Genomic DNA, 19,374 nt, shown 5'->3' on the forward strand with positions numbered 1-19,374 from the left:
CAGCTCAGAGCTAATCCGTCAAAGGTTTTGACTTTCAGTCGGACTGCTACCGTCTCAGTATGGAGCAATCAACGAATTCCTGCGAAATAGAAGATCTATGTGACCAAATTTTCCTGCTCAAAAGACTTTCTCTGTTCTTCTTCATTCTAAACAGGAAAGCATCAACAAAACTTTCCTTCCATATAGATCGTCAGATTTTGAGAAGTCCATTCTAGAGCAAATGGGCTTATTGCTTACTCTCGGTTGAAAGAACAACCTCCTTTCAATGAACACATCTGGTTGGGGGAAGGAAGTTGAGTAATCTATATTTAGTAATGGTTGTAGATGACTTATCTAAGTTTTTGTTGATGACGGAATCGCTTTCAATATTACTTAGACTATGCTTGTAAGAGGAATGTGGAGGATTACCCATCGAACACCAAAACCCTATCCCTTCAAAAATGTCTAATATGGATAAGTCGAAAAGCAGGCTCATCCGAATTATTCAATTCCGTCAAAATAATGGAATAGAATTATTTTATAGAATAGAGAGAATTCATCCTTTTAATTACAATTTTATCCCTATTTATTTTAAAATACATCTAAAAGTGAAAAGGCAATTTATCATTGTCATAGAATTCAAAGCATCAAATAACTAAATACTAAAGAAGGCTGATCCCATCAAATAACCTATCCCTTCTTTGGTGGAGCGGACATCCCTCCAAGAATTATCCCTCCGACCAAACTCAGCTTTAATATTTTATTTGGTAGTCCATTAGTATGTTAAGGAGGAAGACTAAAGCGTTCTCAGCGAACCAGTGAACTTGTTACAAATATATTACACTGATGGTTGGTGGGGCCCTGTCTCACATGGGCACCCTACCTAACCGTAGGACCCACGCCCGCAAGTTCCTTGCACTTTCCGGTCAATCAAGGCATGGTGCACTCGTCCAATCAAGTCCCCACGTCAAGGGGAGAAGAGCGGTAGAAGTTGACAAGCTGCCCAACCACCACCTTGCGAATCTTTTTCTTTTCTTTTTTTTTTCTTTTTTTGCTTGGGGAAAAAAAAAAAAAAAAAAAAAAAAAAAGAAGGGAAGGGGGAGGAATGGACAAACTCACTCCCGCATAGCAGTCTTCACCGAACTCTCACGCTGCCAAGAGAATATTTGATGTGGGCAGAAATGGCCGTGTGTTGGGCACCCCAGCCAGTTTTACTCATACCTTCCCCATCCGTAGATCCGGCTCGGCTACCCCTCTAGGCTCTGGCTCGAATACCACGTATGAGTACGTCACACCTAGTACCACCAGGGCTACCAGCAGAGCGATATGTCCTTCCAGTCTACATGTCCGAGCAGGGAGCATCCGATCTCCATAATTTAATCGACATCCGCATGTTTTGAACTTGGAACCACGAGAATAGAAGTGAGGCCATGCTTCCACTGCGCTACCACCTTGGTGGCACTTTGTGAATCTTTTAGTATCCTTTTGTTTGTATAAATAAAAAGAGGAAAAAAAATCTTATATTTAGATAAAGTTATATATATATATATAAGTTTTATATTGTATAAGAAAAAAATTTATTTTAAAAATAATCTTAAATTTTTAGATATAATGGAGTAAGATATTTTTCTTTATTCAAAGTATAGCAGGTATTTTACATAAATTTTTTAGAAAATAGATGCTTTTCTGAAATATGTTATTTTTTCATAATCAACCAAACACGTAAAAATTATTTTTTTAGGTATCATGTACCTAGGTATCAGTTTCTAAAAAAGAAAAAATACTACGAACGAATTAACATATAGGACAATGCATAAAATGAAATTATCCAGACATGAACAAGTGGTGTTAACTCACCAGAATGCGAGTTAGGCAAATTGGAGGAGGAAGTGTGTTTGGTGAGCAAAATTCAACTTTATTTCCTACGCATAAAATCCATTAGAATATTAAAATTTATATAATGATTACTTATCTTTTAGATAAAGTTGATTATCCCATACTTAAGTAGCCACGAACTAGACTAGCATAAAGGTGAAGAAAAAGGAGGATTGCTAGAATTATTAAAAAAAGAAGAAGAAAGGAACAAATCCTAGTGCGACTGGTGGGTGAATTCCAACAAAGAAAACGAGTCATTAGGATATTGGTTCAATTCATAATGATGTGTCTTCTTTTTAAAGGGAGGATTTTTTTTTTTTTAATTAGCTTGTTTAGCTTGTTGTTGGTCCATGCGTACGAGGACAAGCAAAAAAAGCCAATGCCATGCGGAGACAATCGTACTCGGTATCTTTTGATACAATATTTTTGATGAGTTAGCAAGAGATTTCGGTCAATGACGTTGTGGATAGCCCTTCTTTTAACATTAAAAAAAAATAATGGGGCTAGGTTGATCACTCATCATCACCCTCCCAATTGTCATATTCAATGGAGCTAAATACTTTGAAAGCATTGATTCTTTCCAATTAGTCTTCGAGTATAAAAGATAAGCATTGGTTGTTAAATTTAAAGATCTACTTCATGAATCAGTAAAGTTTCGTTGGTATCACTTTTTTTATTGTATATTCAGATAAAAAAATGGTCCTATGCACAAGGCTTTCGCTGTTGCAGGATTCGAAAAGGATTACATGAATGCTACCTTATTCCCGTATGGAGAGATTATTTATATATTTTGTACTTGTCACACTCATTTTACAACTCTCTTCCCTTTTTTTTTTTGTATTTTTGTTTGTAAACATTCAAGATAAAAATTAAGCTAGACTGTGCAAATTTGTACCATGAATCTTTTTTTTTAAAAAAAATTCCCTTAAAATTTTTAGAGTCTTCAACAACAAATATTTGTCACTTTTAGAAAAGATGAAAAAAACAGCAGTACCAACAAACCCTAACTTATTTATTTCTTAGTCTTGAAAAATGAATGTCTAGATCTTTTTACCTCATTCAAGATTTTTAAAATTAGAGCATCCAAATCAACTGGATGAGATAAATCTTTTGTTGACAAATCAACAAGAATTCTCATGCCTCAGCAAGAATTTGGCTAAAGATATGTATTTTAAAGTCATGACTATTATACTAGGCACCACCCTAAACATCAATCCAGTTACTGCATGACGACGGAGGGTCATAATCTTGTATATCTAAAATTTTAGTTTTATTGAATATAAGATATCATTAATCTTGCAATGTCATTAAATTTATTTCTAAGGTCCATTGCATTTGATGCCGTTGCCATGATGTTGTGTCACGTCACCATGCCATATAATCGCATCCCTTGTCATCGCATCATAACTTTGCTCTTTAATTTTATACTTTCTCCACTTAGACAAAACAACAACAGCCCAATGATATCATTAACCTTTTTCTTTTTTCTTTTTTTATAAATAGTGTGACCTTTCTTTCAAATAAGAAAAAAAAATATTTTATATAGCCAATCACATAGAATCGATATTATAGAATTCTAGAACTCATCTTCATATTCTATTATTAAATATTTTATTTGCTAATTCTCACAGATATATTTATACTCGTTTGGTCTAAAATATTCATTTTATCAAAAAGAGAAGAAAAGAAATTGAAAATTTTACTCCTAAAACCTGTTTTCACTTGAGCAATTTAAAGTTTAAACTAATGAATAAACCAGAAAAGCAGAATTATCCCACCTCAAAATTCAGAACATTTAGCTGGCCCATGACATGATTACTTTGGTGCAAAATTTGTTTCTTTAGGATTGTTGGCGGGATTTGTTAATTATTTGAGAGCTTTTGTGGATCTTTATGATCATTACTTGACGTTACGTGTTTCCTTTATGGTGCAACGTTCACATGCCCCAGTCTCACCCGCGGAAATGATTAGAATTGAAATCCGAACAATAAAAGCCTCTGTATGATGATAGACAACTCTCACAAAAAGCCCATTTTTGTTTGCCCTTCCAGAAAAATTACATTTCACAAGAAGGGGCAAGATGACAAGTTGTGTTTTAAAAAGAAGGAAAAAGTTGTGGGAGGGTTTTCTTCATGGCACCATTTTGATGAGAGTGAGTGAGAGAGAGAGAGAGAGAGAGAAGAAAACAAATGAAAGGATGAAATCACTTGGAGGATGACCCTCTAATTGCTATTCTAACTAGCATCATTGATGTCAGCAAAAAAAAAAAAAAAGTAGCATTAATTGTCGGTTTGTAAAAAAAAAAAATCATGAGCTCAACCTAGTGAAGGTTTGCCAAAACTTAGCCCAACTCCCTATGTAATTTGGGTTATATTGGGTTTATATATGTCATTTAGCAAGGGTGGCTTTAGGTTGAAGGCTTGGACAACCCAACCTGAACTTGATTATGACCACTTTCTTTCCAACTGAACCCAACCTGCACTAGGCCCTTTCATTGATTCAACCAACCCTTGACAAATGCAAGCTGAAGTAGCCTCATGTGAGGACACGTGCAAGTGTTTGCATTTAATTCTATAATAATTGCGTACTAGGAAAATCTTGAGTATTTATATGAGAACAATGAACTCAAATACTAACTTCACTCTAAACTTTATTAGAGAGGTCTGGGGTTATTAAAAATATGAGGACCTATATCGGTATGTGTTTACTCTTATATTAGTAGGAAAATCTTGGATATTTATATAGGGGTAATGAATTCCGAAAATAATTTTTGCTAGCCTTTTTGGATAAGGTCTTGTATCGTTATAAATAGGATCAAAGTAGGCTCAGCTTATAGCTCATGTATGACTAAAGAGCATTGCAGCTCGAGCTCTTTTAGAGTTGACCATTAGCCAATGATATAGTCAGGGGTCTCCATATCTATCAGTTATTTGAACTAATGATCCTGATAATCTGAAAGAGGCCTCATCAAGGCAGCTAAAATGGAGGACCGCCAAATCTCAAAAAGAAATCATGACTAAATCAAAAGCCATGTTTGAATGAGCTTGAAGATCGATCCTTGGGGATTCACACTAAGCTATGATTGTAGGATAGAGTAAACTTTGGAAGCCCACCAAATTGATATGTACTCCAATGCACACCAATTCAGAAGAAAGTTTTACCAATATTAGTATAATTTAAATTTTCATATAAAACCACTTTCATGATATCTGACATCGAGTTAACTTTTCAGCACATCTTGAATCATCCAAAATATAAGTCAAATGAGAATGTAATAGACGATTGACTGGGGATGTATTATGATTGATGAACTTTTGGAAAATTACATTCCATGATCCATAATTTAAAAAAGATTTGTCTTTTTTGTCCAAACTTTTTATATTAGTTTAATAAGTTTAACTTCTAGCTATTAATTTGATTTTCATCTAGTTTATTTTTCTACTTCTAGTTTAAGTTTATGCTATGCTATTTCAATCTCGTATAGAATAATGAACCATATAGGATTTCTTAATTGCATCAACCAATCATGATGTTTATAATTGGATTTAATTAAATTTTGATCCTTGGTCTAATGAGGATATCAAGGTTTAAATGAGATGAGCATATAAAGACATGTTCGGGCACGTGTTTAGTCTCATGTTATTATGTGCTAAGGAGATCTTGAATGTTTATACAAGACCAACTAACCTAATTAATAGCTTTCAACTAACTTTTCTGAGCGAAGTTCTCAATCGTTATAATCAACAACATCCAAATCAACTCTGTTGAGCCCCCACCTCTTCCAAAATGATCTAAAGTAACTCAACTCATCATCAATTATGTTTAGTCTAGGAATAACAAAGTCAAGTTTAAATTTGGTTAGCTAGGTCAAGTTTGTAATAGGTACAGATTGGGATATAAATGAGCTATTCTCATTCTAAATTGCTCGAGTTGTAGCCCTTACAATAATAAAGCTTGGAACTACTGTGATTTTACATCGAGGTATGCATGCATGCAAGTATGAACACATGTAGATACATGCAAGCATCTACTCACAAATCAAGTTTAAGAATAGAAGCTCATATCTAGTCCTTGCTTATGAATCAAACTCTGCTATGTCTTATAGATAGATACAAGTCATGAATGTGTGAGAGCTGCAAGAGCACCTTTTCCCTGTTGGATATCCTACTGCCATTCTCACCGAGGCTACGACATGGCAGTGCATGCGATGTCATGGCCATCCCATACCACCTTTTCACATCCCATACCACCGGGACATCCAAGCCTATCCATGTGGCATGTCATGGCCATACAAGCAAATGACCTTTGCCTTCAGCATTGCCTTGCAACCTTTCTGATCAGCTGGAAAAATCAAATAACATCTCTTACCTTGACCTAATTCCAAGCGTTTCTATTCATTCTCTCTCTCTTGAAGTTGCCTCTGTTATTCTCTACCTATATTCTGGGCCATAGCTGGGCTGGTCTTGGCCAACCCATTGTTTGGGTCAGTAGGTTCTTTATATGGCTTGGGGGTTGGGTTTGGGATATCAACATGTTGAGTATAGAATATAGGGATGTGCAAATTAATCCAACCAAATCTGAGCCAAGGCTAGCAAAGACTCTCCTCTCGACTTGATCCAACCTACATTTTGCTCATATTTGTTTCAGTCTGATCCAACTTTTCCCTAATGCAAGCCCTATTGGATCCAATGACCTAAATTATGAATTGGGTCGTGTGCAGGTTGGGTTAGCTCAGACTAAGATTAGGTATTTTAGAAATCATGTTGGATTTTGATGAGCCTTAAGTCATGTCTCTTCGGAAAAAAAAAGGTCCAGCTCTTCACAGACAAACTTCTTCCAATCTCGTTACTTCACTGAACAAGCAAGATGAAAAGAATATGAAATCGCCCTACCATTCTATGATCTACCAGCTAGGTCTTAACCTAGTTCGGCATAAGGGTAGCAATGCTTAACTGTTTAATCTGTTTAAGTTATTTCAACTCATTATGAATCAAGCTAGATTACCTATTAAATGAAATGGTCTAGTTTGGAATTAGATTTTTTGACTCGCTCGATAAACAGGTCGGGTTCGAGTCAATAAATTTTTGATCTACCATATATTCAACCTAATCTGTATCTTATTCGATCCGACCCGATTGCCACCCCTAGCTCGGAGTAAACTTCGACAAAGGAAATCCACTTTCATACCATAGTATGGTCTAGATGCAACAGAGTGAGAAATAGAGATGGGTAAAGATTACCGATCATTTTATCTCCAATTCAACTTTGCAGTTGCACTGCTACTCATATTACAATTCTGACTATTTAACCACACATAGCAGCAACAAAATGATTTGATTGCAGAGACTAATACCAAGACAGCTTTTTGCCTCCTCTCTTACTCCTCTTCGTCCACGTCGGTAACAAACTTACCATTTCCTGGATTCAATGCTGCAATGAAGAAGAAAATAACATTGAACAACACAAGCGGCTCGATTTCATTGATAGGCACGCCTGTCTCAATGTTTAACTGCGCTAGAGCTCCTTTTCCTGTGACAATTTCTCCAATTATAGAGAATGCAATCCCCAGCTGTGCTAATCTTCCAACAAAGAGCTCATTGGACTTTGTAAACCCAAACAAGGGACCTTCAAAACAGAACGTGAACAGCATTTAAGGAAGCTGGGAACAGAAGAATGCTCAACTTCATTTATTTCTAAGTAACATGAACACATAATTTGGAGCCAAGAAATTGTGGTTACCTCCTTCCTTTAGTCCTAAAGCAGACCGAATGCCCTTTCCAGGAGGGATGACTGCCTTGTCAAGCCCTGTGGGTGGATCATCTACAAACCTACCACGGTCGCCGAGAGCTCCAATTGCTCCAAGGAGAGTGAAAAGGATGAAGAACAGGAGAAGTGGCTCTGCTTCGTATATTGGTATTCCAGTTTCCAGATTCAATTGTGCTAGGATTCCTTTGCCTGTGATTGCTTCTCCTAGCAGTGATGCCTGCAAATATCGACCACTTTCGAAACTTCGAATACACAACGTAAAGAACCAGAATGATATAGCATAAGCTTCAATGAATTCTCTCTCTCTAGATATATATATTTTTCATTAAAAGGGAGAGATTAGGCTTTAAGATCCTAGTCACATAACCTTCGATGGATTCTCATGCATAACGTTAACCGAATAGCCATATAGATTGGATGGTTACGAGCAATGTGATTGTTAGTTGTTACAATTTTAAGGTGAAATGGCCACAGTGATAAGAATCAAATACTAGGAGCCAATTGCTTGTGTTCTGTTTATTGATTAAAGTTGTTTCCCAGTATTAGCCTAATTGTTGATCGTATAAATCTTCAAAAAATCTCCAAGATTATGCAGCCAAATATCTAAAAGATCATCAAAGAATATTTAAAAATTTGGCTGCATGATCTTGGAGATTTCTTGAAGATTTAATACTCAGAAAAAAAAAAACGAGACTACTGCCTGCATATTCTTCAGTTAGATGATCTAAAGATTGAGGTTAGATACTTACAAGGGCTGCACCGAGAAGGCTTACATTTCATTTTACTATTTGTATTTCTAGTAATTAACTCCCAATAGTTCACTACTCTTATTTTCTATATGAAAAATATACTGACTGGATAGGTTAAGAAAGTAAAGAGAAATAGCTGCATGTCCAATTAGAAGTAGAACTGAATTCACTCACTGCAAATCCAATCATGGCGACACGGCCAACAAAGAGCTCGTTCTGCTTGGTGAAACCAATGCCCCCAGAGGTACCGAAGATACCATCTTCAACTTTTGGCTTGGCCTTCTCTACCTATAGAAACAAGCACAAACAAGAGTTAGCCATGGAATACAAGATCCAGATATAAAAACTTGGTTAGTATCATGAGGTGAAATAAAAACAGACTTCAACCTTCTTTGGTGGAGCCTTGGTTTTAGACTTGAATAGAGCAAGAACTGGGGTATAGGAAGAATAAGAAGGTGACGGTAGTTGCTTGTGAGAAGGCTGAGACAGGAGGAGATGGGAGAATGGTGTCGGCCGGAGACGGCGAAGCTGCGATTGGAGCAACGGCTCTCTCTTGGAATCCGGCAAATGGGCACCAAGTCCAGACGTGAACACGGCGTGAACCATAGCTATGTGCTGGCCTCGGTATCGGACTATCTGAATTCCTTGCCAATTTTTTATGTGAAGGAGAGGATCTTGTGCTTAAATGAGAGGGTGGGATTTGCTTCAGAGATTCAAGCTTGTCGCAGGGATGCGGATAGGGTCTGTGGGCTGTGATGGGCAGTAAGGAGACCACGTTTCCAAAGTCATTTACATGGAGCTAATCTTATAACATACTGCCATTGTTATTCTGTGGTTCAGGAGGAATGACTCCCTTCTCTTGTCTTTAGAATTTGTGACCTTGAGTGAACCACGCCTTACACCTTGTATGCAATAATTTGTTGGGAAGTACCCCTTGGCATGAGAGACAGGTTTTCTTTTTCTTTTTTTTTTGTTCAAATAAATTCTTTTTTGATGAGTTTTTTCAGATAAATTAAATGAGAATGGATGGTTGGTTTTGAGCCGGTCATGTCTCTTATCAGATCTGTGGTCCTCCAAGTATTTGTCCATGTAGTTCTTGGGATATTCCTAGCTATGACATACAAAGTTCTCATATCAAAAAATTCATATGCTTCTAGATGATTGATTTCTGATTCTTTCAAGGGCTAATTGTTTAAATAATCAAGCAAAATGATGAATAAAATGTTGAAATCATTTCGAAATTTTCACCTATAAATTATATATATATAGGGTGGAATGGTACTATTATGTTAATTGATAGTGTAATATTTATGATGAACTTTAGATTAATCCTTGTATTTGGTTAAATTATTATGAGAGAAGTCCTGAGGAGGCTTCGAGGATCCTAACTAGTTTAGCCTCCATATTCTAAGAGGAAGTCCTCAAACATGAGAAGATCAAAGGAAATAATGTTAGTCTCTTCCCAAACTTTTCTTTGTATAATAAGGATGATGTAGTTTCATAGTAGATGCAATGATATGATGGTGGTCGGATTTGGGTGGCAGGTTTAGAACTTTGATTATATAGAAGCTTCAAATGGAGTTTTAAGAAACTCATGTCCACCTTGCATGAGATTACTTCTGATAAAAAGAATAAAATGCGATACGAGCATGGCATCTTCTCATCGAGAAGCTTCTACCAATTCATCAACAATGATGATCTTATTTCTTTTGTTTGATGAGTTCAGAGCCCAAAAAAGATCAGAATTTCTCTTGATTTTTTTTAGAAAAAAGATCTAATCTGCCAAAAGTATTAGGAAAAAGAAAATGGGTTGTCTCTTGCATGTGTCTTGCAATCTTTTCAAGAGGAAGCTGTGAACCACATTCTGCTTATGTCCAGATATTTGAGAAGCATTTTGTCATGGCTTAAAAATTAAATCACTCTCTAGTTCTCCCTGACACTTGGACCAATTCGAGGAGTCCTAAAGTGAAGACAAGATGAAAGAAAGAGGTTGGAACTTATAGTCGCCATCATCTGCTGGGGTATATGGTTGGAGAGAAATGCTAGAATGTTCAAGTGAACCACCAACAAGTCAATTTTACAAGTCATCAGATGTACTTGTTTGCTATCTGCTAACTGTTGGAAAGCATCTACTCACAAGAACATCCTATATAGTTCCTTCGCTTATTAGATGATATTAATTAGTTTTGTCAATTTATAGTTCAAGCTTCTAGCCATAATTTGGGTGGCTTTTTCTTCGTCTTATGTTTGTTCTTCCCTACAGCTTGAGCAGTGGTGGTTGCTTGTTATTTTATTATCTAAAAATATTAGATTAAACTAACTTATGTCTAATTTTTTTTCTTTGAAAAAAGAAAAAAAATCTTCCTCTACTAAAACCTGCGAGCAAAGTGCACACTAAAACAATTTAAGAAAGTTCAAGTAGTAAAAGAATGAAAATAAATGCAGAAGATGATAACAAATGCTATGTGAAACCTATCATACAAGAATTTTTCTCAGCAGATATGCTACCAAACGACCTTAAGTTTTAGTGTGTGTTTGTTTAGGATATACATGGGTTTTTCAACTAAATAGCCTTTTCTCTATTCTCTCCATAAACAGAAGCCAATTGCATCTTTTCAAAGAATCGGGCTTAAGGAGTAAGCGAAATACTTGATTGGAAAATTTGCCAATCTATTGTTCAAAATAGATGTTAGCCTCTCTCCTTAACTGAAAAATTCGCCACATATGTTAACGTTTATTTTTCATCTAGATATAGTTTCAAATAGATAAAAAATAACTTTCAAATTTGCTGCTTTCTCTTCATCCACTTTCACAAAAGATAATTGTATCATTAGCAAAATGCAACTGATCAATCTGAGATAAACCTAGATTCAAAACAAGTCCATTTAAAATTAGTGTGGATATATGGTACCAAATAGCCTTAATACCAGCATTATCTTTAAAAAAACAAAAAAGGAAAGGAAGAACCACGAATTACTAGATATTTCAAATGCATTTTAAGAAGATATAACCTGGTTACCTATATCAAAATTTCTGTTTACTTATACGAAATCCATTATCCTCTTGTAGGGTTAATACCACTTATTTCAATGAGCAGGAAAAAGGGCAAGGAGTAAAAATGAAATAAAGAATTACTAGATTTCTTAGATGCTTGTTAGGAAGAGAAAAAAAAAATTCCATTGCCGGGATTTGAACCCGGGTCGCCTGGGTGAAAGCCAGGTATCCTAACCGGACTAGACGACAATGGAAATAATCTTCCGTTGCCGGGACTCGAACCCGGGTCTCTCGGGTGAGAGCCGAGTATCCTAACCAACTAGACTACAACGGAACTATTGAAATTCGTAAGAGGATATTGCTCAAATACTAGTACCAACCTTTCACAACTCTGCCCCTAATATCTAACTGAAGTACTATTTTCCATCTAGATGGAATCTGCTTTACCATTCTAAGGCATGATGAACGCACAACTAAAAAAAATCAGCTATCAAGTTCTTTTTTTTTTTTGTGTGTGTGTGTGTGTGTGTGTGTAATTCTTAATGGAGCTTCTCAGGATTCTTATGCTTTGATTGGATAATAGGTAGTTCGGAATTTCAGAATTTATTGAGAATAGCTAATGAATTGAACCATAATAATGAGGACAATTCTTTATTTGCCTCTTTATCATTTGTCGGTGCAGTTGTAAATCTGAACAATTCTCTCTCCACCTATGCTTTCCTGATGCAATAGAAGGATCTTCCCCTATCTGGGCCCTTAGACACACTACTATGGTAGCAGCATGAATTTTTGCGATATATGGAAGAAAAAATGAGGAAAAGAATGTGTTTCTTTGGAATGCCACAATATATTATAAATTACAGAGGCACCATTTGTAGCCTCATTTCATTGATTCAGATTATCTGATTCCATTACAGGTTTGATGCTTGCTCCTTCTTGAAGGGCTGCAAGAAGGTCAACTATAATGGATCCCTTTTCTGGGCTTGTGCTGGACCTGCTTAAATTTTTCATGGCAGGGAATCCGGCCTGGCCTGGCCACTCAAATTGTGGCCGAGCCTGGTTGTTATTGAAGAAAGGCCATTTCCAGACTGTATGTGGGCAGGGCATGAGGTATTAAGGTCTATGATGATGCTACTTCCCTTAGATATAGTTCATCTTGGACTCAAGTTATTGCAACTACATGCCTAAATTCTGGGCTTTTCCAAAGAATTACAGCAGCTTTCCCACCCCCTTTATTCAAAGAAATAAGTTGACTACTTCCCTACAAAATCTCTCTGTATTCTGGCATATAAAAAAGGGATCGAAGAGATTATGGCAGATTATGTTTACCAAGAAATGACCCGAAAATGGATCTTGGTTGATCTTGACCGAAGAGATTATGACAGATGCAAGAAATCACGAGCAAGAATGCCGAGGAAATCTTATCTATACATACACACTAGTGTTTGCAAAATCTTTTGGCAAACTATATTGATTTCTTACATGATTGCAGACAACTTCCTACATTCTTCGTATGCTTTACGAAAGTGGATCTTCATAATTCTCTTCTCTGCCTTTGCGGTGTTCATCAATTATCAAAGCTGGGATTTTACATCTATTCTGGTGAATGTAGATGATTAGTACTCCATCAAAGACTTGGTTAGAAGTCTTTCTTTTCATATACCAGCAGTGATTTCTATATTTCATTGCAAGTTATGAAGTAGTATCCTTTTTCCTCATGTGAATGCGTCAGTATTATGCCATTCATTTCATACCATATGGTAATTAAGCTTATTTGCATCAGTTACAATGTCCTTGTAGTATTATAATAATCGAATCGATAACAAGCTAAAACTGTTTTCTAAAATTTAGATGTAGTAGTCAGTGATATTTGAGCATGGATACTTTCTTAAAAACTAAAAAAGAACATCCGAGGATCGATGCAAATGAGAAAGAGCAGAGAGTTAGCATTATGCAAGATAGAGAATATCAATATATTAGGAAGAAAGCAATTGGAGGAGGAGGAGAATGAGAGCTATCACAAATTACCAGAACAGTTGTGGAGGGATAGAAATTGGACCACTAAAGCTGGACACCAACTTGAGCTCAAGATATTCCCTCTTTCCCTCTTCAAAATCCATTCACAACAGGCAGGATTTAGACAGCAATGTTGTTGGGACTTCCAAGTAACGAAAGGGACAAGACGATAAAATCCTGCAGAGCCACTCAGGCTCGACATTAATACAGTTCAGATTTCTCAATGAATGAGCATGTCAGCTACGCTGAAGTCGCTGATGGAATCAAACTGGACAGCTCTTCCTGTACTTGTGCTCAATAAATGAGCTGCTTGTTAAGTTCTGAGCTATGACGGAAAAGAAGGATGGAAATAAAATTTGTCATTTTAATGTTTAAAGGAGGTAGAGTTTCAGAGCAAATTCAATGTTTCCGTGACAACATTTTTGTTTTTGATTCGAGTAAAAGATGAATTGAATCCCAACCAACTTCCATTGAAATAATGAGAAAAATAACACCATTTCATCACTGTGGAAAACCAATATATACCGGAGCAATTGAAACATTGGTCATTTTTCGCCTCATCCAACTTACTTGATATTTGTGTCTACTTGATGAGTAGATTAGACACCATCAAAATTGGAAAAACATGTGAGATGCTTTTAATTGTATAGATTATGATCAACAATATGGTTCTTCGATTTCGGTGCTCAAATCTTAATTTTGAACCCAAGAGGAGTATATACACTTTCGTCTTGAGAGGAGCAAAGTTATCTCTTTTGGAAACATGGGATTAGTTTAGGCAGCATTGATAATATAGGGGAGTTAATAAGAATAGATGTCCTAATGATCCTAGCCAAGAATGATGGATACTTGGTGTTGCACATATTGGCTTATGTGGTGTCGTAACTAATAGGTAACTTGTCTAGGGGTATATCTTCAAGAATGTCACTCAAAAGAATTAATGGAGCTACAAGTTTAAAGATTTAGTTGCTCAAGACTTAAACCTAACCCTTGCGCATCCGAATTGAATTATTATTTTCCAACCAATTAAGTCAGACATGAGTTAGTTCCCAATATGGCCTAACTTGACCGAGAATATAGACTGGGTCCTGCTGAGATCATGATGACTGGACCAAGTGGCTCTAATTGTGATAGAGGTAGGGTTCCCTTTCATTAGCTGCTCAGGTTCAAGCTCATGCAAATTAGGTAAAATAGTATCCCCCCTTTAGGCCATTCAACTTTCCCCAAAAAAATGAATAATATTTGTAATGCAATATCTTTTGGACTACTATTCCGTACAATTATTGATGCACCTTGATCTTTCGGTCTTTTTATCATGGATGCACCCTTGATATCTTTTTTAAGAAAACACCGACATTAGAAAACCCTCTTGCATTCGAGAAATAGGATTGTTGCTTTGTAATCTGATATATTTATCTTCTTGGTTGCTCGGTCTTTTGACTCATTAGTAAACTTTTTTTTTGAATTCATAATTCCTAGAAAATTACAAAGGATGCTAGAATTATGAAAAAGTTAGGATAAGAATAATTTGCAAAGAGTAGACGACTTAAGTAATTGATGTAGCATGTATGCAAGCACATCAATGTTAAGCAAGATGATGGTTATAACAGTTGGGGTCCATTAATTCATATTCTAGAGCAGATTTATTAATAACTTTTGATTTCCTTACAAAATCTAAAGGATATCGAACAAATATTAACGTATATTAAAATACTTTAACATAATGGCATGGTATAACAATCGCTTGCTGTTGTAGTTTAATTTTATAATTATACAAAAAAATAATAATTCATCATCTATAGATTGCTCTTTTTTTGGGGTTGGGAAAGAGAGAATCTATTTGCCTCTTGATGATGCAAGTTGGAATCAAATGACTTTAACAAGAAATATTTATCAATGGCAGTACATATGAAAATTGAAAAAAAGTATAGAATATAAACAAATAGTGAAAGTGTATAGAAGATATCCCCAATAGAAATAGAAGGAATAACTAGAAGACTTTGCATCTTCTTTTCCAACTGAATCTTTAATACCATACTACTAAAATATAGAAGATTTCGATAGAAGATTCATGGTCTCACACCAATATCTCTTTCAAATCATAGCATCAAAATAGAGGTTCTTGTACAATGAACCAAAAATTTTAAAAAGATCTCGAAAAGAGAAGATATTATTCATAGATGTGTAAAAGCTTAAGGTTACATAAATAATTGTATGTCTAGAAATCCATAAACCATTTAGAATAATATGCCTTATGTATTTAAATTGAAGTAGGAATAAATGCAAAAAAGAAAAACCAAATTGCAATGAATTCACGAAGACAACCTTTGACAATTTAAAGAATTGGATGGTAAAATTTCTATCATCAAAAGAAATCAGATGGACAGGTTCTGGTTATCATATCACGACCTTAACAAGATTCGATTTACTTGTATCAAGATCCAAATGATGGTCTTCCTACCATCAAAAGGGTTAGACGGTGACTGTCCTACCATTAAAAAGATGCAAATGTGAAACCTTGCGGTTAGCATCTCAACTTTGAGTTCAACTCAAGGCTAATGTGGGCTGATATCAACATCTAGAAGGTGAAAGGTGGAACTTGCCAAAAGATTCAGATCCATCTCGACCGACAGCCATAATGGATCTTTACTTTTGTTTTTTGGCCTTAATTTCTTCATCCAAGCTGAGATCATAGTGGTTCAAAATATGCTGGAAAGTTGAAACCATGAAGATTTACTGGAGATGGGGGAGCCCAAGTTCTTTATATAATGATCCTGAAGGATTAATCTGTCTCTTGTACATAAAATTTTTTAGTAAAGATCTATCCTAACTTTGTGCCTACAACCTGCATCGTTCGAGAAGCTATATTCATGAGAATCAACAAAACAGTCTATTTCAAAGAGGGAGGGTAGAGTTCAAGTCACTTTTCTATTAACCTTTGAAATCCTTTTTCTCTTGTTCATTAGGTGATGCTGTTTATGTTTCAAGTTACTAAAACTGAGGTCAATAATTGGACATAACAAATAGTTAGTCATATCAAATGCAATTATTTGAAGGATATCGCATGAGATCACTACCAATCATTATATAAGATCAATGAAAGAATTACGTATGCCAAACACTTGGTGAAACACTTTACAAGGTTCCAAGGAACATCCTTTCAACTGTTGCACTATAAGAAGCTTAGCAATGTAAGGTGCATGTTGCCTCTACAAAATATCATTCAGACAGTACTACTGAAAAGAAACATCCATGTCATTCCAAAAGGCAGTTAAGAATGTGAATCGAATATGAGGGCATAAATATAGCAAGGATTTATGGTCCACAAGACATGCATGTTGCAAAGGGCCTGGTTTTGCTTAGACCTTAACCTTTTATGGGGAGCAATGGTTGCGATAGAGAAAGAGATGTACAAACTACCACAAAAATCCATTTCAATCGATGTTATAGAAGAAAGTGAAGAATAGCGATGCCGAAGCAACAGTGAAATCGCTTATCTCTGAACTGGAAGACAACAGGGAATGAATGGCAATGCACAGTAGGATTGGCCCTTTATTGTGACTTGCGAGTCATGGAAGGCCAATGGATGCAGCAACCTTGCAAGGATTTGCTGATGACTACCATACCATGTCCACGGCTATGGCCTACAATTGGTAGAGAAAGCAATCATTTATGAGATCAACTTGGCCTTGGTTGGCCCATGCTTTCTCCATGCTCATATGTAATGAATAACGTAAATATATTGTCAAATATTCCATCAAATTGAAAATAAATAGATATAGATGATGTGGTTCCCTCTGCCATTCCTCTCACCGACATGCAGCTTGTTCTCAGGCCAAGCTCGAGCAGCATGCATGCACACGTGCACGCACGCGCAGACACATACATACACACAAAATATTGGTTCAATATGAGCTTGCACTCCTACAATCTATATAATGCGAAATCTTTGTTTGCTCCATGGCTTCCGAACATTGAAAGGATTTTTGCATTGGCGATTCTGGCGAACACCATCTGCTGATTTCATCTTATAATGAAACTGTATAAGTTGCTATTGCACAAAATGATCTTCATGCCATGCCTTCAAGATGTACAGGTTGTAGGTGGTTCTGACAATGCAAAGGTTTAAAACTACTCATCCTAATTGCACTTTCGATTAGTAATTAGGCATTAGGTTTCAGATCGTCGCATATTGATTATAAAGCTAAGATCAACAATTACAAGATATTTCCAATGAAGGCTAAGTGTTCTTGTGACAGGATCTGATTTTAAAGACCGTGCCCAGTACTCAAGTACAAAATTATTGGTTGTAGTAAATGTGTTAATTCTTTTAGCATATTTTCTATAGCTATTGATATACCTGCCATACTTGCTAGTTTTCAAGGAAAATGTAAATAATGTGATTTTTATAATGTGAATTTCATGATTTTTGAGAGACGATTACTATTATGGTTCCTTTGGTCATGTCAAATGCACATCTAATGTTGACAATCTCACATTATTGTGGGAGAAAAGCATCAACAACTAGCCTGAGCAAGATAAGTTGATGCTGTAGAAATGCCGCAAATCTAGCGTGGGAACGAACTCGCAAGTAAGAATGGTGAAGGTATTTTCTTTTCTTACAAAGATGTTAAGCATGAACAGATGGATCATGCCCCCTTTTGGCTCCCATATTGGAATTACCTTCTTTTTTAGCCAGCCAAATAAGATTAGGTAGATGCCGATGCAATCTATTACATATATAATGAGAAAGGCTTCGAAGGCCATGGGAAAAGCCTGAAGCCTTGTCTCGCAAAAAGTCTTTCCTTCTTTGATTAGAATTCTTGCATATTCAAAATTCTTTTCAATTAAAACTAATCTTTTATAATTAGAGAAAGATTCATGAATAAATATAACGTTACAAATACATGTTATTTTTAAAGTAAAATATACTTTGTCATACTTTTTCTTAAAATGTTACAATGTCCTCAAAAAACACCGCTACGAAAATATATATCAAACCTCACCTCTTCCCTAAGGTGCCTTAATTTATAAATATCTTCTAACATATAGTCACAACCAATCATAGCTTTTCAAACTCGCGCGTGCACTACATGTGTTCTGTTCAAGTCTAGTATGTATACCCTAACTCTAAACATGACGCGTATTCGAATAAATATCATGATCAAGAAAACTGTCTTGAAGATGACCAAAATCACATAACCATTATAACAATCTCTTACCAAATTGGTATTCACCATTACAATGCTTACAATTGGTATTACCTTCATCAACCATACCATAACACATTATGAGCATTTAATAAAGTAATGAGCATCATGAGGGCCATTATTTGCCAAATGGTCAGAAAATAATGGCATTACAATGCACGTTGCTGTTTGTGCAATAAAAAAATACTTTGCTGATGATATAAATATTTCAATTTAAAAATGTTACTTGAATTTGATAAACAATGTCACCGTGATAAATGGAACAGCAACGAGAAAACGATTATAAAATCATTATGAAACTGCTTTATCGGCCATTTAATGTTATATAAAAGCCATTACTTTGAATCCTGACAAAACTTTATTTATTTATATATTTTCCAAGTTGCAGAGAAGTTTTCTGGCACGCAAACCAAGCTTCCGGTGTTCGCGGCTACGACGGACGGCCTAGGAATTGTCACCTGTCTGTCAAAATCCTAGTAGAAGCTCCCAGGAATAAAATAAGCTGATTCAATATCTAAAGAAGCGTATGGTTTTGTTTTGTTGTTACTTGTTAGTACCAACAGCTTGCCTTAGACTCCTTTTAGATGTACGACCATGCCTTAAGAAGTTGTCATTATGGTGTTAATATTAGATGGAGATGTGCTGGCCACCATTTGAATACAAACAATGCAGGTTTGTTTGATGTTTCTGGGGCCTGCAATAGATTTGGACCAGGGGTTAGAACCAAGGATTAGCGTTGGAGTTAAGATTAAGTGTTAGGTTTAGATTTTGGGCTGTTGGAGTGA

At 35.9% G+C, this 19,374-nt stretch overlaps 1 protein-coding gene and 2 non-coding genes across 3 annotated transcripts; all 3 read right to left on the reverse strand.

Moving 5' to 3' along the window:
- Positions 1-7,080: 7,080 nt before the first annotated feature.
- On the reverse strand, positions 7,081-9,164 carry NPQ4 (Chlorophyll A-B binding family protein). The gene is made up of 4 exons (XM_008785205.5): positions 8,757-9,164; positions 8,544-8,657; positions 7,594-7,837; positions 7,081-7,479 (listed from the first exon to the last, which is right to left on the reverse strand). Exons 1-4 carry the CDS (start codon positions 8,973-8,975, stop codon positions 7,232-7,234), a joined length of 825 nt encoding a protein of 274 aa, XP_008783427.3. The 5' UTR covers positions 8,976-9,164; the 3' UTR covers positions 7,081-7,231.
- A 2,379-nt stretch (positions 9,165-11,543) lies between these two features.
- TRNAE-UUC (transfer RNA glutamic acid (anticodon UUC)) lies at positions 11,544-11,617 on the reverse strand. The gene has a single exon. It is a non-coding gene; the product is annotated as a tRNA-Glu (tRNA).
- A 7-nt stretch (positions 11,618-11,624) lies between these two features.
- Positions 11,625-11,697, reverse strand: TRNAE-CUC (transfer RNA glutamic acid (anticodon CUC)). Its single transcript has one exon. It is a non-coding gene; the product is annotated as a tRNA-Glu (tRNA).
- Positions 11,698-19,374: the final 7,677 nt, after the last annotated feature.

This window comes from Phoenix dactylifera, chromosome 2 (assembly GCF_051530095.1).
Source record: "Phoenix dactylifera cultivar Ajwa chromosome 2, Ajwa_hap1_PhDact_Kaust_v1.1, whole genome shotgun sequence".
NCBI lineage: Eukaryota > Viridiplantae > Streptophyta > Magnoliopsida > Arecales > Arecaceae > Phoenix > Phoenix dactylifera.